Source organism: Spermophilus citellus (genome assembly GCF_964194105.1).
Source record: "Spermophilus citellus genome assembly, chromosome: 9".
In the NCBI taxonomy this organism is placed as follows: Eukaryota; Metazoa; Chordata; class Mammalia; order Rodentia; family Sciuridae; genus Spermophilus; species Spermophilus citellus.
The window spans coordinates 101652781-101668284 of NC_138191.1; the positions used below are offsets into that span (position 1 = coordinate 101652781).

A 15504-nucleotide genomic window follows, 5' to 3' on the forward strand; every position below is an offset into this window, starting at 1 on the left:
CTTTAAAATCCTTTGTGGTTGGAGCTGGCTTCTTTAAGCCCAAATCTCTGATGGAGCCTTAGAAAAGGCAGCTAATGTCAGCCAAATGCTTCCTGCTGGGTTTCCCCTGTACTGAAGGCTTCAGCAACAGATATTGCTTGGGTTTGAATATCAGTTCTCTTAATTCATTGCCTGTGTAACTTCAAGCAGATAATTTAACACTTCTCGTTCTGTTTTCTGTAAAATGGGTATCATAAAGCCCACCACACCCAGGCAGGACACCCAGCTTGAAGATGAAGAGCCCTGAGGTCAGAAGTATTGGAGACTTATGGTCCCTGAGGTCAGAAGTATTGGAGACTTAAATTCTGACTCTTCTGGGCTCTTATTTTGTTACCTTGGGCAAGTTACTTAATTTCCTGGGCCTTAGTGTATAAAACGGTCAATTATAGAACCAACCATATGGTTCTTCAGAGAATTAACTGAACAAATGCCGTAAAGATGTTTTCCCAGAGGTTGGCACATAGTAGGTACTGGTAGGTTCTAAATTAAGATGTAGGGTCACTTGAAGATGTACAAGAAATAATGTGTGTACAGTGTTTGACACTTCACAGGTACTCATCCTACAGCAGAACATAGATGTGGCTGTCTGCCGCATCATAATCCTTGGCCAACCCCTACTTCCCCTTCTAAGCTCAGAAGTTGTATTTGACTAGTCCATTTTATAACTATGCCTGGTCTGTAGTTAGTAAAATTGTCTGCCCTCTCTCCCCCAATTTTCATGGGCAGAATTTCATCTTCTCATCTCACATTCTCAATCACTCCCTTTGACCTTATCTCTGCTTTGAGACATCACCAGTTACGGCTCAGTTTCCTTTTTGACAGGGATTCTTCCTGAGGTGTGTTTATCTCAGAGCCCTTTTCCATCTCTTCCAGCCCTCAATCATTCTCACTACTGAGCAGGAGCAGGGGGGAAAGTTGGGCTTTGAGAGAGGCTGAAGAGGACATGCAGGAGCCCCTCAGGCCAGTCAGGTTGTCCTATTGTCCCTGTAGAGGGGAGCCCCACAGTCTGCCTTTCACCTCAGCAGTGCCACAATTCACTGTCCCCTGTACCTCCTCTGCTTTGATGGCAGTAAGAGTTCTAATAGTGAGAGCTGCAGTCATTTATCTGAAAGATCTTGGTCATATTCCATTTTGAAGGATGTGTTTTGCTCTGTTGACTGAATCAGAATTAACCACAGTTCATCTCAGATATTTTAAAAGTCAATTTCAGAGTGTCTGAACAATCCTTCTTCTTCTTTCTTCCCGGAGTCCATTTTCCTGGGGACCATGGGGACGAAACTGAGGGACATCTGTCTCTAGGCTATCTCTTTGCTAAGTGCTCAGGTAGTGAGAACACCCAGAGGAAGTTACTAGGTTTTCCCCTCTTGCCAGAGTCAGATGTTCTCCTCCATTAAAATGGGTCTTTTCCTTCAGTTTCATCTTGTTATAGACTTGTTTGCTGCTGGATTTTCTAGTTAGGAGATGCAGGTGGGAAAGAGTTTGATATAGACAAAAGCTGCTCTTCTGGCACCTCTTGGACCAGATACTGAGGGCTTTTCATATATAAAACAACCTCAGTGGTGGATATGATCATCAGAAGAGGAAATAGGTTCAGAGAGATTTGGTAATTGCCTAAGGCCACACACCCAGGAAATGGTAGAACAAGGTTTTAGACTGAGGCCTATCTCATTGTTCCATGTATGAGGAAGTCTGATTAGTCACTCAGCCCCTGTGCTTCTGCCGCACTGTCCCCTCCTCCACCTGCCCTCACAATTAGATCTGCATGTGCTTCAGTGGGTTTGGGGACTACAGGACCTATGCACTGTAAGATGGATATTTCCTGCTTAATTTAAAAGCCCACCATTTCTTTATAGTTTCTGCCTTTCCAGACTACATGGCCTCAAGATGTCACCAGAAAATTTCTAGAGTTTTCATAGAAATTATCTATAGAGAGAACCCAATTCAATGTTTTAGTCCCATCTTATTTTTGGTAAAGCTACAGCCCAGAGAGAGGAAAGGACACGCTGTGCTGTGAGGAATCTGAGTATTTGGGGGGTTTTTGTTTGTTTGTTTGTTTTTTATGAAGCACTAGAAGGTTGATGCTTAGTGGATGCAGATGGATGGAATCAGTGTATCTGCCAGGACTCAGCAAGACGTGGAGGCTGGCCACACCCTCTCTTGCTGCCCCAGGGGTGCTTGGTGGTTAGGAAGGAATTTCTAGGCATCCAGGACCCACCTAGTTCATTCTCCTACCCTGGCCTCCTAGAATAGAATGCTCACTTGCTGCCATCTAATGCAGCCCCTCCTGTCACTGCACAGCTCTGGCCATATGGAAATGTTTTTATGCAGAAAACATTTGTTGGATTCTTCCTGTGGCCCTGTGCTTTCCATGGGGAAATGAAATAGATAAGACCCTGTCAGTGTCAAAGAGTCAATAGTTGCATCCTCAGTGGAATACAGTGAGAGGCTTGCTTTGCTCCTAGTCTCTTGCTGTTGGGAGAGGATATAGAAGAAGGTTCTTCCAAGACTGGGTGGGGGTGCTGTAGGTGGCTGTAGAAGGCCACAACTTAAGGAACTTAGTTTGATTTATCCAAATGAAGAAGAAGTGAATAGCATCTCAGGCAATCGAAGAGTCTGAACAAAGATTTGGAATTGTGAGAGAGGCAGGGTTACTCAGGGAACTCAGGATAGTTTCTGGCCGAACTGCACAGTGAACATGTGGTAGCAAGTGCAGCGAGACTGGAGAAGTAGCCTCGTACTGCAGGAGGTTCATGGGGGCTCTCTCCCATTGGAGTAACCTGGGGTACAGTCTAAGCCCCTGAGTTGCCATTTTCCTCTGAACTAGGCTCATGCCCTGAAAGAAGCATCAACTATGGTCAGGGTCATGGATTAATGTAGCAGGGAGACTTCAGCCACATGATCAAACTCTGCCTCTCCGGAACTCTTGCCCTAAGGTGCTCACAGTTGCCCACAGCAACACTTCAGGAGCCCAAGGGCAACCCTACACCATCCATCCCACTTATTCCCACCACAACCCCTAGCACCCCAACCCAACTAATTCTAGCCCAGGACCAAAGACCATATTACATACATGAAGAGCATGTATAAGGCTTTCCATGCTTCTTTGCACATGCCCTGTGCTGCCCTGAGAATACTAGCTGGGCCAGATAGTTGGATGGGAGGAGGGGGAATAACCACAGTGAAGAAGTCAGATCAGTGGCCACCAGCTAGCTGAGCATAGGCTCAGAACTCCTAGAGCTGAGATGCATCCTTGTGACATTCCCCACCATAACCCATAACCCCACACACATCAGTGAAGTTCCTCACTGTCCTCTAGGAAGGCCAGGGAAGGTCACAGACCAGCCAAGAGTCCTACAACATGAGCATTAGGTGAAAAGGCTGTGAAATCCCTGGAAGAGCCAGGCTTTGCACAAATTCACAGCCCTGAATTTGAGCACTTACCACCCGTGTCACTTGAGGCACATCACTTTACCTCACCCAAGACTCTACAAAGATAATAAGATTGATTTTGCAGGACTGCCCCGAGGATTAAGTTCTTTCACTGCACACTTGTTGAACGAGTATTTGATATGAGCCAGGGACATTGTGCTAGCTGCTGGGAACACAGCAGCAAACAAGACTGCGTCCACCCTCTCCTCATGCCCTTGGAGTTTATATTCTAGTCAGTGATGTTGAAAAAATAATCATGTGATGGTGGGGTGAAAAGTGCTATAGAGATAAAAAGAGAGACTTTTGTTGTATTTAACAGAACATTCCATAGGTGTCAGTCACCTGTCCACTGCTGTGTCATTTGAAATGGACAGTTACAGTTCCTCCAAGTAGGGGGGAAACATTGACCCCCAAGATGGGGGATGTGAGCCTGCTTCTAACAACTCTTTGCTGTGGTGCTTCACCCCTTTGAAAGGGGGCTGTCAGGTTCAGCCCTGCTCTGCTGCTCCCTGGTTCAGATTCCCAGTGAACAACTGTGGCCCCACTGTGGAGGCATCCATGTGAGCTGCCAGAGTCTTGCCCAGTCCAGGCCAAATGCTAGAATTGCTTCTCCTCCTCTGCCCAGCAAAGCCTGCCCCAGTCCTCATTCACAAACTGCCATCTTCCGTCGGAGCCCAGCCAAGCTGCTACTCTTCCCGGAAGTCTTCCAGGTGCTTTTAGCCAGTGGTGGTGCCTCCCTGTCCAAAATGTGCAGATTGTCCACTGCCCACTTTGTGGTCAGTCAGGGAACCTGTATGTTGCGCTGCTTGTCTTCACCCAAGGGCCTCACACCCAAAAAACTCTTGCCTGTCCTCCAAGCCTCTGCACAGAAGTTTGTGACCGTCCTCCTATAGCCTTCCTTACACCTTTGCTTTCCTTCCACTGTCTTCATCCTAACCCTTGTTGGCTGCAGCTGTAATCTTTTTGGAGCTTCTTTATGCTGCCAGACTATAAATCAATCAAGGTCACCTATCTGAGGGCAGGCACTTAGTAGATGCAGAATAAACTCTAACTCAAGGATTAAGACCAGATTTGTCTCTGCCCTCACTGGAGCTAAGAAGGAGACTGTGCAGCTACAGCACAGTCATAGGGGCTCTCTCCCATTGGAGTAACCTGGGTACAGTCTAAGCCCAGAGTGGCCACGGCCTTCCTGGGGCTGTAGCAATGTCTGCAGAGGCAGATCCACCTGCTCAACTCTGAGTCATCTCCTGTCTCTTTCTAAGCCCTTTATTTACCTCCTTTGTTGTTACCTTGCTGTTCCTTTGTTTGGATCCTTCTTGAGAAAGAAGATCATCTTTATTCTACTAAATCTAAAATCTAAACCCCCTCTGTAGGGATTTTTGTATTTTTTAATGCATTTAAGAGTTGACTTCATTCATTTCACATCTTTGAAGAAACTAGAATAGTAGCTATAACAGAAAACCTCCAGAAGTAGAAGGATTTAATCATTCTTTTTAAGGCACACTGATATCACATAACAGAACATTCTAAAGGTTATCATTAACCTTTCTATTTCAGAAGAAATCAGAAATGCCCAAACATATAGACATTTTAAAGAAATGGTGATTTCCAAACCTCCTTGCAAATCACACAAGCAGTGACTTTTTCAAAATCTTTTCAGAGGAACTGTATGAGTCCAATTTAGGATAAAACAAGAATAGAGAAGTGTGTCATCTTATTTCTTTGTTGAGCCAATAAACATTTAATACCCTTACTCTGTGCCATGATCCCCATTTTGTGGACAAAGCCACTGTGTTAAAGAGGTTAAGTTTGTAGGCTACAGAATCAGGATTTGTACTGGATTTTTCTGACACCAAATCCATTGCTCATCCATCAAATCACAGCCATCTGTATATAATAATAATAGCGTTTCACATGTTAAATTCTGAAGTCCTCCAGAACTGGGACTTATTTGATTTGTCCCTGAGTCCCCAGTGCTTCTTACAGAGCCTAGATCCTGGTGTGCCATCAGATTGCGTGATAAGTGAGTTCATGAATGATTGAGGGAAGAGATAAGCACTACCTTTTATACTCCTTTAAAAGCTTCCTTTACTCAGCTGAGAGGTTTCTCTCCATGGAAGGTATATTTTCCCCCAAATAAACTTCAAGTGTGTGTCAATACCAGAGTGCAAGTGGATCAAAAGGGATTTCTTTTTTTCCTACTCTTCCCACAAAGTAAAAAAAGTTCCTTTGTTACCTAAAATATCTGCACCAGTTCATATAACGCTGTCTCTTAACGCAAGTGCTTATTATTGTGGCTAATTTGGTCACATGTGTTGGAGGGAGAACAATGCCTCAGAAATTTTTTAAAGCAAAACAGCAATCTGAGGCATTTGTTGTAATGAGATGTAAATTGCCAACATCGGGGAGTGGAGCCCACTAAAATCTACAATGAAGTAATCCCCCCTCCCTTAAATTAAAAGCACTAGAGGCCCTCCCTCCTCTCCCCAAAGAAGCCACATGGTTTTTTGTTCCTTTCCTTCCTGATTCTATGGTGCTGAACTCCAGGCCTTAATTGACTGATTCTTTCTTTTCGTTCCTTCACTCATCTGCCATTTACTGAGCCCCTGGCCTGTGCCTGCTGCAGTCCTGGGCTCTTCCAGAGGCCCCTGGAGTCTGTACTGGCGCTGGGTAATCCCCACTGCCAAGCAGGGAAGCTGAGGTCACACAGCAGGTAGTCACACCAGGTCTGTTGAAAGGTCCCTTTCAAGATGTGCCCTTGGTGGTCTTCCTAGCCGCCATCCTTGCTGAGGCTGACACGCCAGGTACCTTCCATTTACAGTGCTCTGGGAGGAAAAGGTTCTTGTAGAGAATGGCCACCAGGCACTAAGGCCCAGGCATAAACAGTGCTGACTGAATAAGATTGGTCTATTTCTTAGGAAATAGTTTGCCATGAGAGCCAGAAATCACACTGCAGTAGCCACAGTATTTGAGAAAGTGCCATCAGTCCCTGAGGAGATTAGCAAGAGCAAAGGAGACAGGGGTGGCAGAGGATTGCAAGGACCTGCTCTGTGCTGGACTAAGCACCAGAGGCAACAGCAGGCCAGCAGGGGCCCTGGCTTACACAGCCTACAGTTTAGCAGAGACAAAAGCAAGCTCAGAAATGTGTATGGTAATGGATAGTGGGGGCTGATTTACCAAGCACCTACTCTGTGCCAGACTCTATGGTAATCCCCTTATCTATGTGTTTTACTCATTTAATTTTCACTTCCGCCTAGATGCAGTTGTCATTCCTCCATTCAGGGAAGGCCAGAAGGTCAGAAAGGTTAAGTAATTATTTATGTGTAAAGTATCTCTTGAAGATAGAATTTGAACCAGGTGCTAGGTGAGCCCTGGTCTCTTACATAAAAAGACACAGTTCATGCCTGCCCTGAGCCCCACAGTGTAGTCAGGAGACAGGAGACGTACAGAAGAACAAATGAGGGCATCTCATGAGTCTGGCAGAACAGGGATGGGGCAGGAAGAATCTAAGGAGCATGGAGCTCCACCACCTGAAGAAATCACAGCCACCTGAACAGTGGGGGGCCAGCCCTGTGCTTAAAACCCCAGTAGCAGCTCTGGCTCCAAATCCTAAGCCAAGGGGTGGAGGGAATTGCTTATTTCTGTTGGAGGGGACAGGACAGCCTTGTGGTGGAGGTGGCATTTATGTCAGGCCTTGAATCACTGGGGGAACTTGGGTAAGTGGACAGGGTGAAGTACAAGCAAAGCCTTAACGATGTGTGAGAGAGTTAAACAGGCCTCTTGGACTAGAGTGGTGCCTGATTATGGGGAGGGGACCAACAAGGCATGCAGCCAGAGAGGTGACTCTCTCAAGCCCTGCTCCTTCTGGTGCCCCCCAGATGTCCCTCTGTGCATAGTGTGGCAGCACCATTCTTTGTCCATAACTGCTGCCCTCTGAACTGTCCACTCTCCTGTCTAGAGGCTTCTGATTTCTACTTAGTTCTGATTTCTACTTCTTGGACTGCAAGAAAGATTATAGATGTTCAAGAGAAGAGTTTCCCACCTCTGACCCCAGGCATCCTCACTTGACAACAGGGCTTTATTTCAGAATCTTTACTCCAGCCCATTAAAGACCCCACCACCAGTAACTCTCTCTCCCCTCCCATGCAATGAAGAATTTCTTGAGTCTGTCATGCTCCAGGCACTGCCCTGGGTCCCAAAGGGAGAAAAACTTTGCTCTTAAAGAGCTTCACAGTCTAACTTTAAAAAAAGACAAGGTGATGAATCAAATAAGATTTGTTAGTATTTATAATGTAGGAACCTCTATTGTAGAGCAACACCTCACAAAGGAGACACCTGAGCAGCTGGGTGGTCCCAAAGTCTGACTAGGAACTGGGCAAGACAGATGTGCAAGCCTTTAAGGCCCAGGCAGCAGCACAGAGGCCTGAGACAATACAGCACTTGGGAAATCTTAGCAAAAGTGAATTATCAATGAGGAGCAAGACATGAGCCCTGTAGGCTGAGAGAAGGCAGTTGTCCTGGGCCATCATGTGGGACTTACTGTTGAGGAAGGTGGGGATCCTAAGCAAGGAAGGACAGGTCATATGGAAGATCTCCCTAGCAGCCATTTTGGAGACAAATGGCAGAAAACCAGACTCAAGTTGTAAGTGGACCAGATTCCTTCCTTTATTCAATAACCTTCTCTAGTAGAAGGAAAAGAAGGATTCAGAGGGTCATTGTCTTGCCAAAGATAACCTGAAAGATAGCAGCAGCATAGACCTCCTCATCTCAGCCTATTCCTTTTTCCTGTCGCTGAACATCAGAGCAGAGAGACCTCAGACACCAACTCAGCCATGTGCTTTAGGGGAAACCAAAGTAATTACCATTGTCCAGTTCTGAGAAAAAAAATCAAACACTCTACTTGTTTGTATCTCTGAGATTCAACTCAAGGTCAAGTACAAAGGGGAAACATTGGCACATGTTTCTGAAATTTTAGAATTATTCATTCATTGTTGCCATTCTTTTATTCCTGTAGCAAACATTTAGAGAGAACCTACTCTGAGGCACATGCTCGGAACAAAAGGAAAAATCAGAGGTGGGCCCAGCCCTTGAATAGGTCAGAAACGGTTGAGAGATGCTAGTAGAATGATTATACTGTTGGATCTTCACTCTGCCGATTTTGCATCTGCAATTCATTTACCTGTGATAACAATTCAAACAAGGCTGAGCCAGGAATGCAACCTGATTTCTCTCTACCAAGATGAAGTGAGCTCTTCCATCTGCACCTTGCATTCCCTAGCCATCTTACATTCAGCAGTGTGCAAACTTCATGCTTAAATCTATACAGACTATACAGATTATATCTTGCAAGGGGCCACTGCCAACAATTCAGGGTTGATATTCTCATTCTGGGAAGCCCTGTCAGAAGAAATTTTAGTAACAAAACCACTAACACTCCTCTAGCACCAACCAAAGTCTAGGATATGGCAGCTGAATATAGAGTTGCAACCTGATTGTTTATGCAGGAGGATTTAGTATATAAGGAGCTTTATACCCATTTGTCAACTCAGTTAGGATAAGGGAAGGCTGGACTCTGAATTTATCAAAGTTATATACACAGCCATATGTAGGTCCCTGATCCTAGTCAATTCCTGAAATATTTGCATAGGGAGAATTTCTAGCATGCTAAAAATCTGTTGGCTTTTGGTGTGGTTCTTCCACAAAAGTCAATCAAGTCATTTGGTTTTGTTTACCCATTTTCATTCTGTTTCTCTGCCCTTTGGTAATCAAGATACAATAGGTGATTTAAAAAAATAGTCCATCATTTTTAAAAACTGATGGATGAAAAAAAAAAAAAAAAACCCTAGAAGCCACCACCATTTATCTAGCTTCCCTTCACTGTTTAAACCTCACATAATTTGCCTTGATTGCATTAAAATAAAAATCAGAGTAGCTGCTGGATCAAGCAATCAGGGGCTTAATCTGTATTGTATTTTAATTTCTTGGTTGGAATGTTCTAGTCTAGTACTAGTTCCTAGAGTGGGGGAGGTCTTTGTACCTCTTCATGCAGTTTTCTTGCCTACCTTCTTCCACTGTGGCCCTCTTCACTGTGGGCTACAGGAATAGGGTTTGGGGCAAGTATGCAATTTGCATTTTCAAGTAATTGCCATTCTTTCTCTTCCAAAGCAGTCTGAATAGAACCTCTTTGCTGTACAGGAAGTTGAATCCCCTGCCTTTCCATGTAAACAATGATACCCTAGAAGACTGCTCTTCATTCATACTTAATTAGAATCTAGTCCATTCTTGTCTTCCAATTTTCCTCTTTTTCCCTTGTGACATTCATACCTCATATTATTTTCAAGTCGGGGTTTAAGTGTAGTGCAACAGACAAAAATAAGCTAGCATAATTTTTTTTTTGTGCCACCATGTGCTGATAGATGCGTAGTTAAAAATATTTGCCTTTTATTTTCCTTGGAGTTCTAGACAGATCTCTTTTCTTAACTGCCTAGGTCCCGCCATTGACTTGGAAAAAGTAAAGTCAGAATGTCTCGAGCCAGAGCCGGAGTTACGGAGCACTTTCAGTGAGGAAGCAAATACGTCGTCCTATTACCCCGCTCCTGCGCCTGTCATGGACAAGTATATCCTAGACAATGGCAAGGTAGTGTTTTAAGCTCAATATCCATTCCCTGCAAGTGTTTGTTAGTCAGAGTAAAGACGGAGAGTATGGTGGGAGCTTTCCAAAGCACAACTTTGACCAATCAGCCTCCTGGCCTTGCCCTGAGTGACTGTTTGTGTTGTAACAACTAGTATAGGTTTGCTGGGACTTTTTCTTTTTCAATTTTTTTTTTAATTTGGGGCCAAAGCAACTGTAAAACTACCTGACATTTTAAAATAGCTTATTAGTAAGAAAGATTAAAGATTCCCATGATAGTTTGGTGAAACTTGTCTACCTTCCTGAGAAACCACATGCCTAAGTTTATAAGGTGAAGTGGAAATAAAATACCTTATTTACAGATTCCAACTCAATATGTATTCATTCACCATTTTCAAAGTCTATTTCCCAGCACCATGCTAGATGCCAGGGACAGGGATGAGTAAGACACACTCTGTCCCTAAGCTGCCTTTCTGCTGTGTATTCAGCAATGCCAACCCCACAGGCTAGGGCCACATATCACTCGGATTTTCTTGTATGACCTTGAAAACAAGTCATAAATGAAAACTAAAGGACTAGTCATAATTGGATTGATACAGGGATGAAAAATAATGGAATAGCCTTTAGAAATCTAAAAGCCACACTTACACAGCACAGGTCAGGAGAAGAACCTGTTCTGACATCCTTCATCCAAATGAATTCATCTTTGAAGAAGTCTGTCAGAGCCCTTTGTCTAGTCCTGGTAAAATCCAGCTTTAGTGTTATATTCTCTGCTCCCACAGCATGCATTACAGATATCACCACTCTTTCTCCCCAAAGAGTCATCTGTGTCAGTTCATTTTTCTTGCCTCATGCTTCAGAAGGTCTCTGTTTATCTGGTATTGTTCCCTGGTGGGTTCATGAGAAAGAAAAGGTTGTTTGATTTGGGTTTGTCCAGATATATCCCCGCAACTGGCCAACCTGAGCCAGAGAAAATATTGTCAAGCTGAGGGAATGAAACTTGTTGCTCTTCAGGGCTCTCTTGGGTGTGCTGTCATTCATCTTTTACTGAGCACAGCCTCCCCTGCAGGGCCAGGGCTGGTGGCCCAGTCCACAGGACTTTCCTCGTTCTACTCAACAGGCTTGCAAAAAAGTCAGCTTTGCCGAGGAGAGGTGGCGTGACCGAGTGGAAGTGGCAGGCTAGAGCCTGAGTTTGTAGCATAACTCTACCTCTGTCCTACTTGTGTGACCTTGGAAAGGTCCTTTGCCTCTTTGGGCCTCAGAATCCTCATCTGTGAAAGGTGGACGGAATTGATCTCACCCGCCATAGCTCTTTTTTGTGTATTAAGTTTAGTGAACCTTCCCCAATTGAAGATAAAAGAAAAGAGGACCATTTTGTGTTTGTTGATTTCCTTTTAGTCAGGACCACCTTGTGGAGTGATTAGAGAGTTTTTCTTAAAGTGGCTTCCCAGAGAAATCTATTTCTCCCTTGCTTTGAAGTCTTATGGGCAGTTTAAGAGCATTGCAGGGGCCCTCTTTTGCAACAATAGCATTCTTCCTCCAGAACACAGGTCTCTCACACCTCATTTAATATCTTTACACAGTAATTGAGCACAAAATATTGAAAATGCTTATTTTGTTTTTTAATAGCATGTTGCTATAAGACTTAACCTGGTTTGTGTTTACAACTAACTTATAGTCAGGCAAAGAGATTTATTTAGGGAGAAGAAAGGAAGCAAACTAGAAATGGATGACAGTTTCCCAGAACAGTGGTTCCCACATCCCAGAAGTGGTCTTCAGTGCTCTTGGATCTGCTCTCTCTGATCTTTCCTTCTCTCTTGTGAGCAGAGGTCTTAATCTCTACAAGACCTAGAGTACTGGAATGGGATCTATTTTCTACTAGGAAATGGGTTTTATTCCACAGAGCGTTTCTCAAAGAAATGTTTTGATCAAGTTGCATCCCACCAGACGCCATATTTTTAATAACATCCCTAACAAATAAATGCTAACATTTTGGTCAAGTAGCTTACTATGGTTTGCATGAATAGGGCTTGCCACACAAGTGACTTTCTTATTCCAATAAAGTGCATTGCTTTTCTTGTCTAAGATATTTTATTTCAAAAACTCATTGAATCATAAAACTGCAAAGACCATTAAAGTTTAAATAGTCTAATTTACATGTTGTATGGATAGGAAACAGATCCATAAAAAAGACTTATCTACAATTATATAATAGATTAGAGGCAGGCAGAAACAGATCTCCTGGTTCCCAGGACAGTGTTCTTTCCAGTCTGTTGTGATATGTGCACGTTGATCCAGGTGACCTTGAGTTTGCTGACCTCAGGAACCCTTGTCTCAAAGTGTATACCTGTGATGGTCTTCCCCAGGGCCATTTCTTTCTGTGCTGTAAAGTTGACCTTGTACTTAAGCAAATGTCAAAAATATTTTCTTCTTCAAGAAACAGCAGCTCATCAGAACAGAAAAACAGTACCATTAAGACATATTAAATATACCCATCAGCTTCTAACTGCTTTGTGTTCAGATTAGTCCCATCAGTGTTTTAGGGACAAGAGATCTAGAGCCTTGACCCCTCCCCACCTGAGATGTACTGCTAGGGATTGAGCCTGGTGCTAAAGATTCTGAGGAGCTAGAAATGCAGAACTCCCTGGAGGAGTTAAGGAATGTTTCCTGAATTTTATATAGGAGCTTGAAAGATTAGTTGGCTTAAGGCAAGAAAATTTAAGGGAAGGCATTCATTCCTGGACTGGATAGGGGTGTGGCATGAGCAGAGAGAGACCTAGGGTAGGCAGCAGGGGGCAAGGATTTGGCACTTTCTGGATGTGTGTAGTCCTTCTGACATTTATTTAATATATCCTTTAACCCTCAAAACAACTCTGTGAATTAGGTGACAATCTGCCTATTGTACAGTTGAAAAAATGTAAGGCTCAGGCAAGTAAAATGACTGGCCCATGCTCACCAGCCAGTAGGCAAAAGAGACAGGATCCACACCCAGGGCTGGCAGTTTCAGAGCCCAACCTCTTTCTGTTGCTGTACACTGGAAGTAGAAGATGAGCAAGTTCAGGAGCTCACAGAATGATGGTCATAGTAGGGAAGTTGGTCGGATGGAGATGAGATCCTCATGGTCCTTTAAAGCCAGGCTGAAGAGGTCAGATCACTGATGTGACAGGAAACAGGGACCATTCAGAATTCCAGAGAGTTGACATAAAAACAGAGTTGAAAGACTACTGAAGTCATATAGCAAAATAAGGAAAGCAGTGTTTTAGGGAAATTCATGTTAGTGATGATGCACTGGTAAGCTGGAGGAAGCATCAGCTCAGGCAAGAAAGCCAATCCAATCTGTGGTTTTATCCTGGTTTCCCTGGTGGCTGTGGTGGACTTGGTTGGGGGCTGGCACAGGAGTTACTGGCAGGTGCAGAGGGAAACTCAAAAGAAAAACAGAACATAGGTGTGTTAGTTCTGTCTGTTTTCAACCACACCAGCACCACCATGACACAGGTGGCAGCAGACAAGACCAGGGAAGCATGTTTTGGGTCACACACATTTGGGTTTGAATCTTGATTTCAAAACTTACTGATTGTGTGTCTTGGGAAAAGTAATTCAGCCCCTCTAAATTCCTGTTTGCATCTGTGAAATAGGAATAACAGTTTCTATCTATTTGCATCTCTTAAAAGTTATTAGGAGAATTAAATAAATTGAGTTTACTATAGGTACTGAAAAATTACTAGTTCTCCTTTCTTTCTGGAACTCTTGCTCTGTCATTTCTCATTTAGAGTATCAATTAAAAGATTATGGGAAACAAAACCCAGGAGAGAAAAGAGAAGAGATGTTTGGAAAACTGAAGTTGTCTTCCATCTCTAATGTTTTATGATTCAGAATTTAATGCAATTCAAAGTTCCGAGTTTTCCCCATATCCCAGGAAACTTGTGTGGGTGGCTCCAGAAGATATCATCATCAAGGGAGATGATGCCGGGTCCAGCAGGAAGCCACAGGGAGTTTGTCCCCAGCATGCCTAATGTACCACAGACTACCCACCTGCAGTTTGAATGGCAGCAAAAAGGCCAAAATTTGACCTCAGGTCGGTGTTGCCTAGCCAGCCCCAAGCAGCCCATCTCACTGGAGGGTTGCTTATCTTTCTGAGCTGACGAACTGATTTGCAATACTGAAGTTCACTGCACAGAGAGGCCAGATGGTTCTGGTAATCTGATAACCTTTAGAGGTCTGGTCTGAATGATTTTTTTGAGCAAAAGGAGACAAAGTCAGATGCGGCACATGGATTGTTTGCTTGCTAACAGCCATGGGTGGGCTATTACTTTTTTTTTTTTTTTTTTGGATAGTTGAACAACCTCAATAATTGTTGGAGGAAGAAGTGTTGCTGGCCAACCTGTCTGCCCAGCTCTGTACCCATGTTCCTCACAAGTCAAGCATCAGTAGAAAGAGCTTTAATCACTTTTGAGCCATTGATCTTACAGTCTACCATCAGTGTGGGTGTGTGCGCAGTCTCTCAGACCAGGACCTCTCCCAAGACATCCCCTGACCATGCAATAGGGATGACCTGTAGGTCTTTCTGAAAACAAGGACTTTTGGCACAGCCTTTTCGTGTTCCTTAGAAAGTTCAGCTTATTAGCAGCTGCCTCCCCTCCATCCCACAAAGGCCATTTCCTCCCTTTCTAGACTCAGCAGATGCACAACATAAATGGCAATGTCAAAGTCAAAACTATTTTTTTAAATGATTTAGTAAGTGGTGTGCAAGTTGTTAAAATAGCTAGAAAGGAGAACAAATCTAGCTTATTGCTAGATCATAGAGAGAACACAATAACTTACTGGCTCTGCACTTTACCTTTCCAGCTGTTGCCCTTAAACGGAGCCTAAGACTGTGTTCTGTTCTGTATACCATCAGAATAAACCTGGTACATTGTGGTTATGTTTACTTTGTTAAGATCAGAGGTGTTCTGAACCAGAAGGTTGAACTTTGAGATGAAATCCAACTCTCCCACTTCATAGGGTGGGAAAACCAAAGCTCAGAGAAGCTGCAGAACTTCACTCCTTTGGTGGCAGAGTGAGCTCTAGGCACCCGCGCCAGCAGGGGTTGTCAGACTCAGTTGAGTTGAAATTATCTATGGAGCTTTAAACTGTCCTGCTGCCTGGGTCACACTTAGACCAAATAAATCACTCAGAGAGAAGACCCAGGCACCAGTGATTTTTATAGCTCCCCAACCTGTGGTAGGAGGAGGTATCTCAGCATATTCACACTGAAGGGAGGCTTGTCTTTCTAGTGTGACACAGAGAGAGGAGTAGAGCCTGTGTGTCCTGAGATTCTGTCAGACTCTGAGCAGCCTGGCCATGGCAGGAGAATTGTTGAGAATTCCAACTCTGCCACTTCCTAGTTGAGTGACTTCTAGCAAGTC

General features: G+C 43.9%; 3 protein-coding genes across 16 annotated transcripts in view; 2 read left to right on the plus strand and 1 right to left on the minus strand.

Moving 5' to 3' along the window:
• Positions 1-15504, plus strand: part of AGBL4 (AGBL carboxypeptidase 4) — a gene marked incomplete at both ends in the record, with an annotated part of 1419693 nt that overhangs the window by 1188414 nt on the left and 215775 nt on the right. The gene's annotated exons all lie outside the window — the stretch shown is intronic.
• BEND5 (BEN domain containing 5) overlaps positions 1-15504 on the plus strand; it is a 46851-nt gene that overhangs the window by 23024 nt on the left and 8323 nt on the right. For all 4 annotated transcript variants that reach the window (XM_081307153.1, XM_081307156.1, XM_081307155.1 and 1 more), the window contains one exon: positions 9957-10105. In XM_081307153.1, coding sequence (XP_081163279.1) covers positions 9957-10105 — 149 coding nt within the window. The remainder of the gene's footprint in view (positions 1-9956; positions 10106-15504) is intronic.
• The window catches only part of LOC308656269 (uncharacterized protein), a 191277-nt gene continuing 187950 nt past the window's right edge, over positions 12178-15504 (minus strand). For all 10 annotated transcript variants that reach the window (XR_014023665.1, XR_014023666.1, XR_014023667.1 and 7 more), the window contains 2 exons: positions 13671-13723; positions 12178-13253 (listed from right to left, as the gene is read on the minus strand). The gene's annotated coding sequence lies outside the window, so the exon portion shown is untranslated. The remainder of the gene's footprint in view (positions 13254-13670; positions 13724-15504) is intronic.